This window comes from Camelus dromedarius, chromosome 9, assembly GCF_036321535.1.
Source record: "Camelus dromedarius isolate mCamDro1 chromosome 9, mCamDro1.pat, whole genome shotgun sequence".
Classification (NCBI taxonomy): Eukaryota; Metazoa; Chordata; class Mammalia; order Artiodactyla; family Camelidae; genus Camelus; species Camelus dromedarius.
Window position 1 is genome coordinate 44343766 of NC_087444.1, and position 20630 is coordinate 44364395.

Below are 20630 nucleotides of genomic sequence, written 5' to 3' on the forward strand. Positions count from 1 at the left end.
TACTCGGTCCCCCAGGGATACCGATCCCGCTTTAAGCGGAGACTTCTGAGAGGAACAGGCGCTCGCCTGAGCGCACACAGCGTCCGAGAGGCATCCGGGAGGGAGCCAGTAGTGGTCTGCTTTGCGACCTGCCACCAGTTTATCTCGAGGCTCGGAAGCTACGAGCTAGGAGGCCGCGGAGGGGCGGTCAAAGTTGCCGCAGGTGTGGGGGGAATTGCCAGCAGGTGGCTTTCCCGGGAGAGAAACGTGCTGCTATCTAGGCTGGTTCTGGCGGACCCGTATCATTGACCGCGGCCTCTGTTTCTCCGTCTGTAAAGGGATGGCAACTTAATGTGGCTCGAGGCTGGACCAGCCAGTGGGGAGCGAAGGGTTAAAGGGGCGGGGCCCGCGGCGAGGGCGGGGCCGGGATTCCAGCCGCACCTGGCGACTCTCTGCTTCGCTTCCAGAAGCCGCGCGTAGCGCCGAGATCCACAGCGGGAGCCGGAGCCCTGCGGGTGGAGCCGCGCAGGAGCCGGCCGCCGTGGGAGGGGCGGCGACGGCGGCCGGAGCAACCTCGGGAGGCAAACGGAGACGCCATGGCCGAGTTCCCGTCTAAAGTGAGCACACGGACCAGCAGCCCCGCGCAGGGAGCCGGCGCCTCGGTCTCGGCGCTGCGCCCCGATCTGGGCTTCTTGCGCTCCAGCCTCGGTGCGCTCATGCTGCTGCAGTTGGTGAGCGCGCTTGTGGGGCCCGGGGCCGGTTGTGTTGGGGGGAATCCGAACTGGGCCTGGAGGGGTCGGGGACTCCGGAGATGCTCTTTTTCTTCGCTCCCCTTACATTCCCAACCCAAGCTCACATGAGCCCCGACGCACTTAGACTACCCCGGGGACGCCTCTAGGACGGACGCCCCCGAGATCACCCTGGAACCCTCTCACCCCGAGACATCCTAGTTGTCTCTGCGAGCGCGCGCACGGTGCACCCATGTTCAGAATGCACCCTCCAGCGCCCCAACATCCCCCCACTCACCACGGTGGTAGCCAAGAGGCCACCCACAGAAGCGCTCGCATAAGCCACAGCCACTGCGCACGACGTTCTCGCTGTCTCTCCTTTGGCCGGGACTATTCCCTTAGCCCTCCAGCATCTAGGCTGATATACAAAGTCCACTCTCAGCTGACCCAATGCCGAATTCCCAGCGGTGACTACAACCCAGAACACTCGTCTAATCCAAAGGGTACATCTGGTCCAGCACAGACACTTAGGCAGGGCCCTGTGAGGCCGGGCCCTTCTGGCTTCCACCGGGTTACATGTTGGGTTCCGGCCGGTTAGGCTGGTGGGGTGGGGCCGAGATACCGCGCCCAGCGCTGGGGGAATGATTTGTGGGACACCAGAGGCAAGACTCCTCTGTCTCCCATACCTCTGTAAACCTCAGCTGAGGCTGACCCCTGGGAACACCCCCTCTCTCCACACACCAGTCTCAGGCCTGAGGGTGTTAGCTTCCCCTACATAGCACCCTCTGGGTGCGAGTCTGTGTGGCTGCCCCAGTGGGAGGGGCCTGACCCATTTTCAGAGAACTAAGGGGGAATTGAAGGTGGGCTAGGATCCATTTTCCTTTAGGGTACGTCCCGCTCTCCCACTGCTGGGTGCTAGCAGGGCCACCCTGCTTAGGGCCGAAGGCAGGGTGGTCAGAGACCCAACCTCTGTCTTCCTTACCCTAGGTGAGCACCTGCCCCCTCTTGGGCCAGTGCTATCTCCCTTTCAGAATTCCACAAATCACTTCCTGTGGGCCCCCTCCCCCATCTCAGCCTCAGACTCTCATGGAGGGGTTTGTTTGGAATGTACATCTTGGTCCCCACCCCCGCAAAAAAGGTGGCATGGGAATCTCTGGAACTGCAGCCCAGAAATCTACATTTTGAACTCTTCTCCCTGAGCAGTCTGGGAGATTCTCTGGAGAGGGGAGGGGAGGAGGACGGTAAATCCCATCCTGGGACTAATTTAAATCTGCAGAAAGAAAGAGCCTGTCTGGAGCGACACTGGGTGCTGGGCTCTGGTCAGGTTGTGAAGGGCACAGTAGCGAGCAGGAAGGGAACCCAGTCCCAGGGGTGTGAAAGGGCAGAGGAGAGGGAGATGAATTCTGAGTCCAGGAAGGCTGATGGAGGACAGGTGGCTTTTGAGCAGGGACTTCACTGAAATCTGAGACAGAGGTAGGGAAAGGTGTTCAGAGGACAGGGCACTGTGTGAGCTGAGGCTTGGGGCTGGGGAAATGGAAGTGGGCGGAGTAGCCAACAGGTTGGTGTAGCCTTGTAGGGGAGGAAGCAATTTCCCTCTACCCACCTAGTCCTTCTGGCTGTTCTATGAATTAAATTGACATGGAAAAGATTAACAGAAGAAAATCCAACAAAGTTTAAACATGTACTTGTGGGAGAGACCCCCTTAAAACTGAGTAACTCACCAAAATGACCAAAGCCCTCAGCTTAAATCCATTCTCAGCTAAAGACCAAAGAGGATGTTGAGGGTGGGGAGTCAGTTATGGGAGGGGACCAGGAAAAGCACAGTAAACCAGGGTAAGGTTGTGATGCAGATTTCAGTCCTTGCTTTTTCCTTTGATGTGTTTCTAGAGATTTGGTTGTCCTCCTCTTCTTGATAAAGTGAGGGAGGCAACCTTACAAATGTAAATGAATCTTAAAAAAGGGTAACTGCTCCTTGGTTTCCAGAGTAGTTTTTCCCATGTCTGCTGTTTCTTAGAAAATGACCAGCTTAAATAATATGCCAAAGAGATGCATTTTGGGGTGATAGATTTTGCTCCTCTGGGTGGCCAGAAGCCAAGGGCTTTGAATACTTCTGCGAGTGTTCTGTTTTCAGCCTTAGGGGGTTTTGGAACAGCAGAGGTGTCTCTGCTGGGCTGAGGACGATGAGGCAGCATAGTGTGTCCCAGGGTTAGCTCCTGGTGGACAGGACGTGATCATCAGCTCCTTTTGCATTTGAACAATGAGACTTGGAATAAAGGGAACTAGAGGAGGGCCCTGCTGTGCCTCCAAGGACTGGGGTAGCTTGCGCTGGAGGAGGCTTGTGTCTTTGATTTGGGAGTCCCTGTTGGCTTAGCAGCCCAGTGCTGAGCATCTGGGTCATTCCCCTCGGACAGATGTAGACGCTGAGGTGTCCATAGACTGTAGGACTGGCCCGGAGACCCGTGGCAGAGCCTGGCACTTAGACTCCGAGGGTGTGAGTGGGGTGGCCTTCCTCTGCCCTCTCTGCAGTGATTTTGGGGCACCGGAGGTGGGTGGTTGAGGGTCTCCCATCAGAGTTCTGAAGACCTGCATCAATTGGCTTCCTCATTTGGCTTGTGCAAGAAGCTGCTTCCTGAACTGTTTCTCTGGCAACGGACAGTTCCATTGGGTCTGAGATTGGGGGGGTTTACTCACCAGGCATCACATCTGCTGGGAAGCCATCCTAGCTCCCACCACTCAGGTGCAAACTAGGCTCCAAGCCCTTTGCCAAGAGCTTCATATTCTCTTATTCTTCCCCACTTTATAGGTGAGGAAACAGGCTCAGAGGTCAGTTCGTTGCCCAGGAGCTCACAGTGATAGAGCTGGGATCTAAGCTGAGTGGTCGGACTTTTCTGGTCCGTGCTCTTAATTACCACTCTCAGCTGTACTCCTGCTGGGCACTGGGTGTGGTGCTGTTGAGGGTGTAATGGAGACCCTAGGCCCAGCACCTGCTCTCCAGAAGCTCTTGGTCTGTGAGAGAGGTGTCCAAAAGATGAGCTTCCTGTAGAAGGATCAGGGAAGGCTGCCTGGAGGAGGCAGTAGATGCGAAGATGAAAGCTAATTCTTCATCAGACCCCTTTGTTTCCTGGGATTTGGTGAAGAGTTCCAAATATGGGAGGGGTATGGTGGGGTGGGGGCTGGACAGAAAGGCCCTGGCTTCTTGAGAAGATGATCTGCTCTTTGTTTAGTATTAAATGTGTCCTGAAGAATCAACCTCAGTGTTCACTGATTTATCACTCCCCCCACCCCATCTAGCTCCAGAAAGAACACCAGATGGAATATGATATTGTCACGTATGACAGAAGAATTAAATTAATAATATTTTTAAGAGTTGGTAGTGTGTGTGGATGGGGATTGATTTTAAAAGAGCTGAAAAGAGATCTGGAATCTGTAGCAAGTTTAAGGCTGTTGATTCCTTATCAAGTTTCCTAGCAGCCTAGGCAAAAAGGGAAACTTGAATTTTTGCAAATAAATTCATGCAGATAAAAAGCATCTAAAAAAGGAAGTAGGCAAGTTTGATCTAGAGACAACTCTTGATCATGAAAACCTGGAGGCTTTGATGCTGCAAATCCTTGTGTGGCTAGGGGCTGGAGGAATGTGGAAGATGTGGTTAACTGTGTGTTTATGGCTGATCCCCAAAGTCTTTCTAGAGTAAGGATAAAGTGAACGCTGTTAAGTGCACATATCTTTCTTATCTTTTTAAAAATCTTCCCCAAGCCCTGGGGAAAAAGGTGATCTACCTGGGTTTACTGATGAGGAAACAGACTCAGAGAGGTTGAGGAACTTGAACAAAGGCACACAGTGTAGAGCACCGAGCTGGTATTTGCTCACAGATCTGAGAATCTGAACTCTGACTCTAGCTCTGCTTTCTGTTGTTTCGCTTTTGGTTATTTGGTGGGGGGTGGGGGTGCTTTGGAGAGGAAGGAGAGACATTTCTGAAAGGGGAGACTCATGAGGGCTCAGGGCCACTTGAGAAGGCTTCTTGCCAGAAATGGGCCCTGAAGGGTTTAGTTATGTGGAAGCGGGTAGTAAGAAGGAGGTTCGGAGCAGATGAACCTTGGAATGTTTTGTCTAAAGGCCCAGCATTCAGAAGGCATCCTTGAGGCTCAGGACATAGAAAGCATATGAATGGCCTGTGGCAGGAGGGCCATTTGTGTTTGGCAACTTCTGTCCTTCCTTCTTGCCCTACTCCTGGGATTGGGGGTGGTCACACAGTTCCCAGTTGGCAAGTGAATAAACTGAGCAGAAGCCCCACCTGCCACTCACTCGATCACAGTGATCCGAGGGTGGTGGTGAGTATTGGTTGGAGCAGAAGCCTAGAAGCAGAGAGCCTTGGCTTCAAATCCTGCCCCTGCCCTTGTTACTGAACCAAACTTGGGTCTGCTCACAGGCACGCAGTAAATCTGCTGACACTTGGTTGAGTGAAGGAAAATGCAACATCTGTTGTAAAGGTGCCAATACAAGAAGGGTAAGTGGCTTGAGCTCTAAAAGCCTGAACTCCCTGGCTTGGGTTTCAGCAAAGCTTTTTTGAAGGCCAGGTGAGGGAAGCTCTGTGATCAGCTCCTCCACAATTCTGATTGGTTGATGGTGAGGTAACAGGGTGGTTAACATGATCAGTCCTTAGGCCCCAGTAGGTCCCGGGGCTCATGATCAAGTAGTTAATTTCTTCTATTTGGTGCGGGTTTTTGCATCTGTAAAACAACTCGGGAAGTGAGCATCAGTACCATTATCTAGGTCCCTCAGGAACTACAGCAGAGGAGATGGGAGAGGGGTCTGTTCCGGGAATGCCCCATAGGGTCCTGCCCCATAGGTTCCTATTCGGTTACACCCTTTCTTCTCCATGTGATCTTGGGTAAGTTCCCTAATATCCCTAAGCCTCAGTTTCCTTGCCTGTGAAATGGTGATGGTGGGCTTGGGAGGAATATGGAAGATGATGCCTTAATGTGGTGTATGTTAGGAGCCACAGGGTCATAGAATCCTAGGGCTCTTATGCTTGCTCGGTGTGTCCTCAACAGAAGCCTGCATGTTTCCAGGGACAGGGAGCTCAGTCCCTCTAAAGGCTACCTGCTCCATCCTTGTGCACCTGGGGATGTTAGAAAGTTTTTCCTTTTGGTAATCCTGACTCTATCTCCAGCCCCACAAGGCAGGTCAGCTCCTCTCCAGGCTGTGGGCAGGGCAGGGCCTGAGAGTTAACTCTTTCCTCCAGAAAGAGGCTGGCTAGGTGAAGTCATTGGGGTCTGAGAGGTGTGAGCAGAGGTTGGCCATACTGGAATCGCAGTGCTGGGGACTTCCAGGGCTTTCCTTACACTGAGTTTTGTGGGTTCAGTCTCCTTAGGCTGGCCCTGCGTACTCACCACCTCCCACCCAACTACACTGTGCGGAGCAAACCAGTGCCTTGTATTGTTAGCTCTGCCCACACGCCCCACTTTGTGACTGAAAGGGTGCTGAATGTTTGGAATTCATTTATATGTATATATAACAAACATACAGACACATTCTCCTTAAAAAGCAAACACCTATTACAGGTAAGGCTAAAGTTATTCTTGGGTCACCTGCCTCTCCCCAAGAGGACCACTGTTTGGGGTGTTTTCAGTTCTTTTTCGTGTGCATTTTAAATAACATTGATGGTTTTATACTGTATCCTTTGTTCAGTTGCTTTTTTTCTCGCTCAGTGCACCTGCATCTCTTCATGTTATACAGAGCTGCCTCCCTCCTTAACTGTTTCAGGCTATCCCAGGGCATCACTGCTAGGGCCCCAGCTCATTTAGCCATTTCTCTATTGATGGGCCCATTTTTTAAAAATGTTTTTATTCTTTGAAAAAAAACTATACAGACACACAGCAAAACGTTCCAGCAGTACAGAGGGCTATTAATGAAAATGCAACCTCTCATCCCTGACACTGTGTCCCCCCACGCCCCCCCATCCCATCTGCAGCCCTCGCTTGAGGCAACCACTATTGCCTGAGGCAACCACCATTGCCGGTGTGGCATTCCTGAGGGAGTCAATGCATATTCCTACACATAATCCCTATCAAAGCACAGCTAGGTGTGCCTTACCGTGCTTTCCCCCCTTGGCTATACACCTAGGGACGTTCTGTAATGTTGCAAGTAAAGCTACATGTATCTTTCTTTTTTTTTTTTAATCCTTTATTTCCTTAATTTCTTTAATAGATAAGATATTTACCGGTCCACAATAAAGTAGAATGGAAAAGAGTATAGTGAAAAATCTCTGTCTCTTTTGGTTAGAGTTGACCGCCCCCCAGGCCCTCTCTTCTCAGTTTCCCTGGTATGTTTTAGGCTTTAAGGACATACCCGCAAATGTGGCTATGGAGCCTCACTACTTCAGGGCTGTAGTCTGTCCACATCCTTCTGCACTTTTCTTTTTTCACTTAAAAATGTGTCTCGGAGGTCTTTTCATCTCAGTGTGTGAAGCATGATCGCTTCTCTTGGGGCTTCTGTAGCATCCTGTCCTGCAGCTGTGGTGTGAGTTGTGTGGCTGGTCCCTTTGTTGCAGACACTTGGGTTCCACTCTGTTATAGTGAATGATCTCGCCTAAGCCCCAGAGCACATCTGTACGGTCCATTTCTGGAAGTGGGAACCACTGGCTCAGGGTACGTGTGTTAGTGATTTTGGTAGAGATTGTCATTTGCCCTCCATAGGGGTCACCCTCACGCCCCACCAGCCAGCCTCACCAGCATGGTGAATTAACACAGGAGCATGTGCCCTGGTCTGACCGGCAGGTCAGGGTAGCTTTATTTTGCATTTCTCTTATGAGTGAGGTTGACCTTTTAAAAAATATGTTTGAGTCATTTGCATTTCCCTGTGTGTTTGTATTCTTTCCCATTCTACTCACTTACTGATCTTTGTGGTATCAGTTCCTCAGGATGCTAGATGATTTGCAAATATTTTTTTCCCAGTTTGTTTTTCTGACTTTGCTTATGGTTGGGTTTTTTTTGTTTTGTTTTGTTTTGTTTTGTTTTTGGTGGGGATTTTGCCATACAGATTTTTAAGTTGCTAAATTTCTAATTTTCTTTCCTTTTCCTTTTTTTTCTTTCTGGCTTCTGGAAATTGAGTCAGAGTTAGGACTTTCACTCTTAGAGGTAATAAAGAAATCCTCCTTTGTAGAACTTGGGAAGTGTCACGTCACCCATAGTCAGTCATACTGCTGAAAGACCACTAAAGTGACAGCCTCATTTGAGTGCCAAAGTGTCTGTAATGCTTTCCCAACACTTTCTTTTTAAAAGAGAGATCTCTTGATCCAGGGAAGACAACTACTTCTGTCAAGGATGTATTAACGTTGTTACACTTTTGTTGTACTTAATTTTATAGTTAGCTTCTATTGTGGTAGATAATGCAAGTTTTCCATCTTTTAGTGATTTAGAAGTTTCTTTCTCAAATTCTTGTGTGATGAATACTATTCATCAATGAGGATTGGTTAAATAGATTATGATACATTTGTGCAGTGGCATAAGATGCAGTTAGTAAAAAGATAATGTCTTGGGAGTGGGGGTATGGCTTAGTGGTAGAGTTCATGCTTAGCATGCATGAGGTCCTGGGTTCAATTCCCAGTACCTCCATTAAAAAAACAAAAAGATAATGTCTTACCTCTCAAAGAAAACAATAAGGCAGCTCCATATGTAATGATGGACAACCTACAGGCTAAGTGGACAATCTACAGGCTAAGTGGTTAAGTGGAAAAAGTGAGGTGAAAAACTGTGTAGAATACTGTCATTTATATAAGAGAAATACACATAGGCTGTGTAAATATACAGACACGCCTATCTGAAGTGTGTGTGTGTGTGTGTGCGCGTGCGTGCGTGCGCGCCTGCGCAGGTAGTCTTTGGTGAGACACTCAAGAAACCACTCTTTGTTGCCCCTGGGGAAGAAATTGAGTATCAGGGGAGGAGGGAGACATGCTAAAGACACCATTTCATTACCTATCATGTTAGTATATTGCATATTTCAAAAAATAAAATAACTTATCAAAAAATCTTTCAGATAAGTGAAAATAGTGAATTAAAAAAAATACAACAGATCATTTATGGGTGCGGCAAAAAGCTATGAAAATGACACTTGAAGGCCCCTCAGGCCCAGATAGGAGAAGGCACTTTCTCAGGATCACACAGCAGCAAGCAATGGTCTTGAATTCAGTGTTACTGTCTGGGTGACCTTTTCTTAACCATCTGTAAGTGGAAAGAGGTGAAGGCTGCCGAGCCTTCCACGTGTGGTGGATGGTTGCTGTTTCTGTTTGGGTGGCAGGGCCAGGTGTTGGTCGCTCCTTGTCAGCTGGTGAGTTGTGTGTGGTGGAATTCAGCGAGGACCAGGCCCCGAGTTCCTGCTCATAGATGGTCTGAGGGAGCTGCAGGGGATCCTGCCCTGGTCCCAGAGTACAGGATGGGAACTAGCAAGCGGGTAAGCAGAAAGCAGCTTGAGCTTCATGTTGGGAAGATTTTTCTAGAACCCTGAGAGAGACCCCAAAGGAACAGGGGTGGCAATGGGCTTCTTGACATGCAGGCTGCATGCAGGCACAGGAGTTTCCTCATTAGCGGGCCTTGGGCCACGGGATAGCTGTGCAGCAATCTCTTCCATCTCTAGTTCTTAGACTGGGGACTCAGGAACAGGAAGTAATGTGATGAAGTCTGCATTTGGAAAGCCCTGGAGGTGAACCAGGCCCAGAGCCACTGTTCCATCCTCAGCCTCTCCCTGCCACAGCCCAGGCTGGGAGCTGCATGCACGTGGGTGGGGACCCTGGCTGCCCAGCCCTCCCAGGGCCTAGAACGGCGCCTGGCACAGAGCGGGCCCTCTGGAGAGTTTGTTTAATGACTGAAATTTAATTTGGTAGCTCACGTGCCTGCTCTTCAGGTAGCAAAAGAGAGGCTTGCCTGAGTTAAATACCACCCCAGACCCAGTCAGTTGGCTCAGGCTGGGTTCTGAATCTGCCTTCGTGCCTCCTGTAGAGCTGGTGTATGATGGCCCCAGGATTCTCAAGGGCTCAGAGTGTATAGCGTGGGAATTCCAAGGAGCCTTCCCCTCCAGCCAGACCCCTGCACAAGAGGAGGTGGTGTGTGGTGTTGTTGTGGCCACCCAGGCACCCGGAGCCTCTGTCCCCTGCGCCTTTGTCTCCTGTGACACAATGGGTGGCTTTTTGTCCCCATAAAGTCCCTTTCACTGTAGGGAGAAGGGCCAGGGTGGGGGTGGAGGCTGGGTCCGGCCAGGCCAAGTTCTGAGTGTCCTCAGCTGCCCAGATGTGTCCCTGTGAGGGGGAACCCCGGAAAAGCGTCATGTGGCCCCCGGGCCTCAGTGTTCTGGAGGGTGCAGTAGGGAGAAGGGAGACCTGGGGGCTGTTGGGCGAGTCCTGCCTTCAGATTGTTTCCAAAACATTTGGTTTTGTTGCCAACATTTAAAAAGCTGAAGATTTCACATAGAAATTCAGATTTATAATGTCCCTTGAAAAATCCGAAGTTCTGCCTGCGTTCCCCTAGACACCAGCAGCTGCTCTCAGCACCCCCAGACCCCACCTGGCCCACCTGAGTCATTTCTGTGACCTGCCTTCCTGCCTTGGCAGCTGCTGAATTTGTCAGCCTCCAGGCTCTGAGGTGTTGTCCCCCATCCAGGCGCCCTCACTATGCGGTTTACTCCCCAGAACCCCTTGGCTGTCTAATGGCCCTCCTAGCCACTCATGACCTTTACAACTGCTAACTTTTTCCTTTATGTTATTCTGCCTGCATGACATACCCAGGAGGTGACCAGGGTAGGTGTCCTTGCCCAACTTCTCTCATGTCAGATGAAGAAACAGACTGGAAAGGTGAGGTGACTCTTCTAAGGCCACACAGCAAATCTACAAGGGTCTGACCCAGCCCAGGAAGTAGAGAGGATTAAAAGGAGAGTTGGGGTGACCATCTTTGGGCAATAGAGGAATTCAGCTGAGGGCTTATGGGATTGGTGACATCCCTCCAGCAAGTACAAGGAAGGGAAGGCTTTGGATCTTCCTGAAGGAGGCCTGTGTTGAGGAGTATCAGGCCTCCGACTGAGGGGAGCCTTGAAGAACACCGAGCAGACGTCCCTACTCCCATTGTACAGAGGGAAAGACTGAGGTCTGAAGGAGTGAAGGGTTCTGCCCAGGGACCCTGATGAGGAGTGAGGTAGTGTAGTGCAGGAGGTGTCCTAGGGCAGGGTGGGGCTGGATTCTGCCCCCCCCCCCCATTTGGATAAGCACAGCTGCCTTATCTGAAAGATGGGCAGAGCCCCACTGGCATGGGGCCCTTATCTGCCAGGCACTGTGCCTGGTGCTTCAGATTAGAAATAGTCCCCCAGGCCTCACACCCCTAGGAACTACACATGCTATTACTACCAGGCACAGAGAATGGATTGGAAAACCCATGTTCTAACCTTAGTGATAATTACGTTAGACCATGTACTGAGTGTTAAGACTATGTTGGGGGTTGGTCTAAGTCCCTTACATATATTACTTCATTTACATCTACCTTGTGAGGTAGGCACATTTTGAGGATGAGGCATAGAGAGATTCAGCAACTTGCCCGAGATCATACAGCTAGTAAGTTGGCAGGGTCAGAGCTTGAACCCAGGGTGTTAATAGGCCAACTTCCCATCAGAACTGATGCCAACATCCCACAGTTAAATCAGACCATAAAAGCCATTCGCAGAAACTCTAACAGTAGCTAAGAAAGATGTATTCGCTCCCTAGGGCTGCCATAGCAAAATACCACAAACTGGGTAGCTTAAAACAACAGAAATGTATTGTCTCACAATATTAGAAGTCCCAAATCAAGATGTTGACAAGGTTGGTTCCTTCTGGAGTCTCTGAAGGAGAATCTGTTCCATGCCTGTCTCCTAGCTTCCGGTGGTTGCCAGCAATCCTTTGTGTTCCTTGGTTTGGAGACACATCACTGTAATCTCTGCTTCCATCTTCATGTTGTGTTCTCCCTGTGTGTCTCTGTGTCCAGTTTCCCTCTTAAAAGAACCCCAGTCACTGGATTAGGGCCCACTCTGACAGAGGAATGCCTCTTGGTCCGGCATTTGTAACTAACCCCTCTCCTCTCTAGCCCTGCAGGTGTTTTAACAAAAATCTCTCTTATCTAATTGTTGAGAATTTTTTTTGCAGGTGCAAAGGTCCTGGGGCATATGTGAGTGTGACCTTTTTGACAGCTCTTGTTTGAAGAGAAAATCCCTAGTCTGAAATCTTTAGGTTTTCAGGAAGAAGAGGGATTTTTTTTTCCTTCAAGATTTCCGGACAGTTCTCTTTGTTTATCTGCAGTGTGTGCCTGAGGAGGCATTGCAGGGCCCTCGGAGAGTTTGGAAGGCCCAAGGGGAGGGGGTTTGAGAGTGTGTGTGTGTGTGTGTGTGTGTGTGTGTGTGTGTGTGTGTGTGTCTATTTTTAAAAGTAAGATGCACAGGCATATGTATAGACACCTACAAAGAAACATAGGAACAGATGAACATATAGGCAAGAGACATGGGCCCTCAGAAGTAACGGCACACAGTTCTGCTCTCCACATGTGGCTCCCTCCCTCCCCCTCCCCCTCTCGCACCCTCCTCCGCCTTTGTGAGATCTTTCTTGGCCTTCTTGTCCCTTCTCAGCTGGATTTTTCCCCCATAGCACTTACCCTGCACTTGCATTTCACTCACTATTGGGTTTTTATCTAGCTCCCCTGGTAGAGTGGGAGCTCCATGCTGGCAGGGCTTTTAGTGTTTCAGGTCACACAGTGGTCAGTACTCAAGGAATATTTGTTGAATGAATGAACCCAGAGGGATGCACATGGCAAGGCCTGTGCTCAGAAAGTGTTGGAGTAGCCAGGTGACTGTCCCAGACAGAGGGGCCTGCGTGAAACCTTGTGGACAGGTGGCAGTCAGGGCCTTCAGCCTTGCTCTCTACCACCTGTCACTGTCTCCCTTTGAACAGTGGGGTTTACTGTTCTATACTGGACAATAAGACAAGTCCTCTGGCCCCTTCTTGAAATTCGACCATGGGTCCACAGCAGGAGGGAGGGGTCCAGTGGCTCGTGCAGCTTCTGGAGATGAGGCCTGGGCCCAGCCTCCTGTGCAGGGTCACCCAGGCCAGCAGAGGGTCAGCACATGTGGGGGTGCCCTGTCCTGGGCTGGGGGTGAAGGGATGGGAAAAACCAGTCTGTCTGGTTCAGATGGAAGAATGGGCCTTGTTCTAGGGCAGAAACCGAGGCAGCTCCCTGGGCACAGGGCCAGGGCAGCAAGGCCAGAAGGAACACCAGAAATTCCCACTGCTTATCCGCAGCTTCACCTCCCAGAGGGTGTGCTTGCTCATCTGGAAACCTGGGCTAGGCAGAGACCAGGCAGTCTGGGTGCCTGCTGGGCTGGGGCCCTCGGAGCCAGCTGAAGTGACCTCATTTTTTATACATCACTAGGTAACTCTGTGTAGCCCAGGTTCCAGAGAAGCACAGATCTGGGTTCAAATCCTGCCCTGCTGTTCATCCACAGGTGACCATAGATGACCATGGGCACATTTCCCTCTGAGCTTCTGTTTGGAAAATGGGGATAATAAATAATACTGACTCATGAGGGGGTTATGGGGAAATCAATGCAATAAAAGGGAAGGTGCTTACCCGAGGCCTGGCGTAGAGCCGGAGGGCATTATGTGGTTATTGTGACCAAGCCTATGAGTAATGATGCCAACGGTTGATAAGTGTACAGTAACATAAAAACAAATTTGTCCTTTCTTGATTTTCAGTCCATTGCATTTTCTAACTTCCTGTCAGATAGTTGGAACCAGGCGACACAATGGCATGGGAGCCCGTAAGGACCCTGCTTTAAGTGAAGAGAGAATTGTCTGTCCCTGACATGCGCAGTCCTCACCAGGGAGGGTCATGCGAGGTGCTGCTTCAGGACTGTTCTTAGGAACAGTCCCTCAGCTCTGGGGGCTCTTGGCTCTGCTGATGTGTCTGTTTCAGGCAGGGTGTCCTAAGGATGGGTGGTAAAGGACTGGGGGGATGTGGTCTGTGCTGACACCCTGAGCCTGGGTTGTCATGAGTAAGGGCTCTGCCTCCAGCCCTGTGACTGCCTGCGAGGCCCTGCTACCTGTCCCACCTTCCTTGCCTGCAGGGTGGGCCCCACTGGCCACCGCCAGCCTGTTCGTGGTTAGAGAGCACAGGTTGGGCAGTGTGGGGTGGGCAGCCCTGGGGACTCACCCCCCAGAGGGGAGAAGCAAGTGCAAAGCTCTGGAGAGAAGGGGGAGTGGGTGCCTTCCTTGGGTCTCCCATTCCTGTCCTGGGTTGGGGGAGGCAGGGCCAGGAGCACATTCACAGATTCACACCTGCGTCCTCTCGTGACACACAGCACCTGTGCAGGGCGGGTTTCTGACCTCTATTTCCTGGGTAAGGAAACTGAGACCAATTAGGCCCTGAGCACGTACTTATCCAGCAGGTGCTGTGTGCTGGGCCCTGCAAGGCACTGGAGATGCTGCAGTGACCAAAACAGGATTCCTCGGGGCCCTGCGTTCTAGTGGGTGGCCTCGCGTTGCCGTGCTGAGGTGAGCCACGCAGGGCGGGAAGGCACTGCCGGGCGCCCCACGGCACAGGCAGGATGAAAGACCAGCTCCTGACTCCCGAACCCAGGGCTCCACCCCTCACTTCCTGTTGGTGCTGCGGGAAGAGCAGCACCCACGCCCTTTCCCAGGCTCTTGTCGGGGAGGAGCCCAAAGGAAGAACGGACAGTTGTCATAGGGACTGCTGGACTCCCGGCCTCAGCTAGGGTCATTCCTGCCTGTCCCCATGCACATAGGAGGGATCGATACCGGCATTTCCCTTTTGGTCTTTGGCAGGGGCGCTCCCAGCTCTGGCTGCTTTGGGGTGAGCACCAGCTCTCCTGTATCTGATCTGGGAGCTTGCAGCCAGGGGGGCTTTTTGTCCCCCAAACCAGCAGCCAGAGGTAGGTTTTGCTCCTGAGCTGCTTCTCTGGGATCCAGCTGATGGTTGGCTCATCCTCGGGTTGGTGGCAAGGTCACTGGGAGCCTTGGTGCCACATGCCTGGATGCTGTCCAAGGGAAGAGCAACAGCTCTCTGTGAGTCTTCATCACCAAAGGGCCTTTCTCCAAAGCCCGGTGGCCCTTCCCTCCCTCAGCAGCCAAACTTGAGTCCTGCTACTGGCCAGGGATTCCAGAGAACGAATGCCCTGTGGAGAAGGGAGATGTCCCGGCCTACAGGGTCTCAGCCAGCAGGGAGGGGCCAGGATGGCCACATGTGAAGTGCCACCTGTAGGGCTCCCTCTCAGAGCAGACCCTTTGCTGGGTCCCAACCTGCCAAGTTCCCCCGATTTTACTCCCCAAGGCAGGTCAGCCAACCTGCCCCTGTAGAATTCCCTGCAGCACAGCATCCCCCACTGCAAATAGTTCATTTATGTATATGAACCATGGGTCCTAATCTAGCCCTATGAGGTAGGTGTGCTCATTATACTCATTTGACAGATGACATGATCAGAGCACAGAGAGGTCGTGAGCTTGCCCAATGTTACACAGCTGTAAGGGGAGAGGATTTTAAATCAGGCAATCAGCTCCAGAGTCTGTCTGTTTAGCTGCTGCACACACTGCAGGGATACTGGGGCCCACCCTACCATGTGGGAATGGTGTGATAGATCCTTTAGCCTCTCTGGGGCCCAGTTTTTCACCTGTAAGGCAAGGATGAGAACACTTCGAGGGGCAATTAGGAGACTCAGAGAAGGTGGGGTGGAGAGGGCTTGGTGGGGTGCCAGGCAGAGGTCTCCAGAGGCCCATGGGCTGTTCATTTTCCTGTCCCTGGGACTCAGTGTCCCTCCCTCAGGGATGTGCCAGTGACTTCATCTTTCTTTCAGCAGCTTTTACTGAGCCCCTTGCTGAGCCCAGGTCCTGTACTGGGTGCTGGGATGCACCTATGAGGGAGACCATCGTCTTGCCCTTGGGAACTGGGCGAACCTGGGACACCACCCTCTCCTGGGCTGCAGGGGTCTCACCCTGGAGGCAGCTGGGTGGGTGTCACTGCTGCTGTAGCTTCCAGTCTGGGGAAGGAAACAGGATTATAGTCCTGGGTGATGGGTACCTGGGGGGGCCATGTGAGCACAGAAGAGGGTTCTGGAATCTGGACTAGAAGGGCAGGGAAGGTGCCCTGGAGCACGTGACATTTCAGCTGATATCTGAAAGAGGAGGAAGAGTTACAAGGCAAGGGCTTGGCATGCAGTAGGAGTCAAATATTTCTTGGGTAAATGAGAAATGTGTCCTGCAGAGGGCACTGCAAGGCAAAGGCTTGGAAGCGTCTGGTCTGTGGCCTCCAGCCTGAGTGCTGGGGGCTCTGAGAGACTCTGGCCTGTCTCACCCCCTCCAGGTGCTGGGGCTGCTGGTGTGGGCCCTGATTGCTGATACCCCATACCACCTGTACCCGGCCTACGGCTGGGTGATGTTCGTCGCTGTCTTCCTTTGGCTGGTGACAATCGTCTTCTTCATCCTCTACCTGTTTCAGCTGCACATGAAACTGTACATGGTGCCCTGGCCGCTGGTGGTGAGTCTGGGTAGGAACCCTGGGGGTGGTTCCAGGCTGACCCTTCTGCCTCTGGGTGTAGCTGTGACAATGTGACCTTCCCTAAATGAGAAGTGGTGGGTGGGAGTTGGCTGAAGTCCTCTCTGGTCTGTAGATCTGGGTGGGGGAAGGAGGACTGATGGATCCAGTGTCCAGTTTTTCTGAGCACTGAGAGCCATGACTCAAGGAAGATGCAGGCTTGACTTTCTGTGGTCTTTCTTCTCTGATGGGAGTAGAAGTGAGTGTTGACTGTAGAAACCAGAGGTAATTTGGGATCTTGAAAGTATTTTTCCTTTGGAGGGACAGTTGAGATTTGAACCGTGTGGCAATGAGTCTGTCAGACCCTGGCTGGGCCCAGGCTGGCGGCTCTGGGCCTAGAAGCTGAACCCCCCACAGGCTGGGCCCAGTGTGTGCAGGATGTGTTGGGGGCAGTGTGGCATCCACCCGCTACCTCCAGGGTGAGGCCCCTGCAGCCTGCAAGAGGGTGGTGTCCCGGGCTTGCCCAGGTCAGTCTCAGGACACAGAGCTGAGCATCCATAGGAAGTACCCTGGCCAGACATAGAGAAAGCTGCTGGGGCTTTTTTTCTCTGACCCGGAAAACCCCTGCAGCTGGGGTCTGAGGCTTTCAGTGAGCAGAGAGGCGAGAGAGGCACATGATTGTAAGACAAGCAAGGCTGGGACTAGGCAGCATTGTTTAGAATTCAATGACTTTTGAAGCTGAGGAAACGTGAGTCATCCTCAAGACAGAACGGGTTTGTTAGATCTTGACATCACTGGCAGGAGCCAGGTGGTGTTTGCAGTGGGTGCTGGGCTTGGAGGGAAGGTCCTGGGATGAGGAGGGGGCAGCCCAACTTCCTGGCTAGGGTCCAGCCCCTGCCCTGTGTCCTAATAGCCTTGAAGAAAAATATCTCCAGAGATGGAGGGGTCTTGGTGTCTGTTAGCACAGATTTGGGGCTCTGGCCACAACTGTTGATGGCAAGAGGCTCCTTTCCCAGGCCATGATGGCAGGGCAGTATCTCCTACACTCCTAGCGAAGGCTGAATTAGGATTGCCAAATTGGGCTTTTCCGGGGAGGGGGCTCCAAGCCCCCTTCAGGGCCCAGGCAAGAGGCAAGACAGAGGCAGGTCAGGAGGGGTTCCGGAGAAGCTACCCCATCTGTCTGTAGGAAGCTGCCTCTACTTAGCTCTAACTGTTGTTAGTAGGAACACAGGTGTGTCAAACCTTGGTATTTTCAGACTGAGTTTTCGTATGGAATCTATCTTTTGAATGTTGGTAATTCTTTAAAAAAATCAATGGAATGAATCAAACAATCCTGAGGGCTACCAGTTTGCAGTCTTAGCAGAATGTCAACTGGCTCCAGGGGCCGGGCGCTGGGGAAATGGGACTTGGGCCTCGTTGTCAGCCAAGGGCACTTCCTTGCCAGCCTGGCTTGGGGATTCTCACTCTGGCATTTGACATGGGACCCTGAGCCTAGGATGTGGCTAAAAGGCAGACACAGGTTCCTCCTACTAGGGGCAGAGAGGGATGTGAGGCACCTCTCCCAGGGCCAGCCTCAGAGCCAAGGCCTGCAGGGGTGACGGGGAGGGCGGAGTTCTTCAGCTGGAGCACTCAGAGGGGCTGGGTTCTGCTCCTTGCCATCAGGAATGGGTTTTGCCTCGTAGGACTGTTGCTGCCCCAACTTGGAGCCTTCCCATCTCTTAGCCTTCCATGTGTATAAGCTCCCCCTGCTCACATGGCCTCCAGGCTGACCCCGTGTGGACCGCTGCCTCTTGAAGCTCTTTTATTGAGAAAGACTCACGTGTCTCCATCCCCATCCTCGAGCCCCAACCCTTGTTCTGACCACTAAAGGGATGTGCCAGTAGGAACCAGGAGGTTCCACAGTTACCAGAAGTCTCATGTCTTAAGCCTGCTCTCCCCTCCCCCACAGTTAATGATCTTTAACGTGGGCGCCACCGTTCTTTATATCACGGCCTTCATCGCCTGCTCTGCTGCGGTTGAACTGACATCCCTGAAGGGCACCCGGCCGTATAACCAGCGGGCAGCTGCCTCTGTGAGTATGGTTCCCTGGGATGCCCTGGGCAGTTACAGGGAAGATGGGCCAAAGCAAGGTCTGTGCCCCTGGACTCCACTGCTCCCCTGGCCCGAGACCAGGCTCCTGCCACCTGCTGAGTTACCCTCCTCACTCTCAGTGGACTCACAGTCTTCCATAATTACAAGTAAAACCCTGAGGAACCAGAATGCCTGGGAAATACTTCGGGGTGGTGAATGAAGTTTTGGGTTAACTGCTGAACTTTGATGAGTATGAGTTGTGCCACACCCATTTACGGTCATATGTCCCCTTGGAGAATCTGTTAAAAACTCTATCCACCCCCGTTGAAAAAAGCACATGCAAGAGCCTTTTGGTTTAGGCCACGTGGGAGATTCTTAGGCTCTCCCATGCAGCTAAAACTTGGGCTCCACATCAGGCAGCTAGGGAAGTACCAGAACCCCCTCCATGCTTTCCATGCCTCACCCTACAAGGCCCTGCAGACACTTCTTCACAGGGACTGGCAGTGCTTTCAACAGACAAGGAGACTGAGGCTCAGAGAGGTGAAGTAACATGCCTAGACTGAGTCTGGGGTAGACCAGGACTTAGGTTTCCTCACTCTGCCTGGTGAGAATGGTTTTGAAATCTGTGATCTGTTACCAGGATAAAGACATGGTGCTTCTGAATATGGCCATAGGTAGTAGTGTAGGGTACTTAGTAACTGATTCCAGAAAATTCCTAGGGTAGCTTTTGAATGTTGCCTTTTAAAACTTAATCTCTGATGTGTCTGAAGTAGCTCTTTCCCCTTGGTCACTCATAGCACCTTGTCCAGTTGCCCTTCACAGTCTGACACACCTTGCCTGTGTAGGTAACGGCTTCCCCCACTAGAGTATGTTGGCATCCCAGAACCTGGTACCCATCAGCCCCCAATAGTTGTTAAATGAGTGTACAGTTAAGTAGGAGCTGGTGTGGCTGCCAGAGCAACCCATTCTGGTTGATTGAGGGGCCCCAGGTGTTGCTGTCTGTGCCTGGCTGCCTGGTGCCCGGGTCACTATCACAGCCCCCACCCCGTGTGCCACACTGCACACTCAGCTTTGCTGTCTTCTCTTTCAGTTCTTTTCGTGTTTAGTGATGATTGCCTACGGAGTGAGCTCTTTCTTCAGCTTCCAGGCCTGGCGAGGAGGAGGCAGCAATGCAGCCACCAGTCAGATGGCTGGTGGCTACGCCTAAACCCCCTGTGCCATGGGCCGCCTTGGGGATGAAGGCTGCTGCCGGGTCCCCATGCAGGTGGCCCCTCAAGCCGAAGCCTGAGCCTGGTGTGGAGTCAGCCCAGAAGGGACTACACTTGCTCTTCTGCTGATCAGACTCCTGGGGCTCACCCGACACTCCTAAGGAATCAGGATCCTTCCTCTGCAGGCGCGTGGGCTGGGGAGAGGCCAGCAGCCAAGATCTCCTGTCCATCCCTCGTATTCAGCAGAAGGTGATGAGGGTCATGGGACTCTCTCTGCTTTGTCTTTAGGACTCCGGTGTCCAAGGCTGGGACCTAGCCTTCTCACTGGCACTAAATACACTAACCATGACCTGCAGCCCCTGACCCACCATAGAATAAGCCTAACAAACAGCATGTATTTATCTTTATCTTAGTTTTTGTTCTGGGATTGCTGAGCAAGCTCATGAAACTGTTCTGATTCCTTAAAACAATTCTGACCCTGCCCTCCACCAAGCCAACATGTCACTTGCAGGGATATATGTAGAAAGAGGGTTATGATTCTGATAGCACGGTCTTCCTTTCCTGCATTTCAAACATACCAGTTATTTAAAGCAAATCAGTTTTAAGCAACGTCTCAGTGATGAAAAACTTCAGGTTTCCTTCCCTCTTCTAAGCCCTTGTTTGTAATATTCCCTTTGGGAAAAGCTAACATCAGTACCTCCCTGACACTGCTGATAGCACCTGGGACGTGAAGGAGGGAGGGAGGGAGACCAAGACCTTGCTGGTGAGTTGTCCTGTGCTTGGTGGTGACTTTGTTGTTTTTGGTTTTTTTACAAAAATAAAAATGGAAGAACTTATTTGGAAAGGCTGTTCGGGAATTATGGTTATAGAAGCTTATAAACTTCAGGAAGCTGTGGTGTAAGTCACTACAGTCTGCCCTCCGTATGCGTGGGTTTCATATCCAAGGATTCACCAGTTGTCTGATATAGCGGGTTGGGTGTACTGACTGTACTCAACCTTCTATATAAGAGACTTGAGCATCTGTGGATTTTGGTAGCAGTCCTAGAACCAGCCCCCTGCGGATACACAGGCTCCAAATGCCTATTAGAAGGCAGTTC

General features: G+C 51.7%; 2 protein-coding genes across 6 annotated transcripts in view; one reads left to right on the top strand and one right to left on the bottom strand.

Annotated features, from left to right (window-relative positions):
• Positions 1 to 1373, bottom strand: part of CCL22 (C-C motif chemokine ligand 22) — a 69343-nt gene extending 67970 nt beyond the window's left edge. For all 3 annotated transcript variants that reach the window (XR_010382294.1, XR_010382295.1, XM_010985746.3), the window contains exon 1: positions 1006 to 1373. The gene's annotated coding sequence lies outside the window, so the exon portion shown is untranslated. The remainder of the gene's footprint in view (positions 1 to 1005) is intronic.
• Positions 17 to 20369, top strand: PLLP (plasmolipin). Of its 3 annotated transcripts, XM_010985745.3 has the most exons (5): positions 29 to 202; positions 447 to 710; positions 16085 to 16258; positions 18204 to 18326; positions 19416 to 20369. In XM_010985745.3, the coding sequence occupies exons 2-5, from the start codon at positions 576 to 578 to the stop codon at positions 19530 to 19532; spliced, it is 549 nt and encodes a 182-aa protein (XP_010984047.2). In that variant the 5' UTR covers positions 29 to 202; positions 447 to 575; the 3' UTR covers positions 19533 to 20369. The 3 variants fall into 3 exon arrangements, with proteins under 3 accessions (XP_064345207.1, XP_010984047.2, XP_064345209.1); XM_064489137.1 differs by having other exon boundaries at positions 17 to 204; positions 18204 to 19500; XM_064489139.1 differs by lacking the exons at positions 29 to 202; positions 447 to 710 and adding an exon at positions 7145 to 7354 and having other exon boundaries at positions 18204 to 19500.
• The last annotated feature ends 261 nt before the right edge of the window (positions 20370 to 20630 follow it).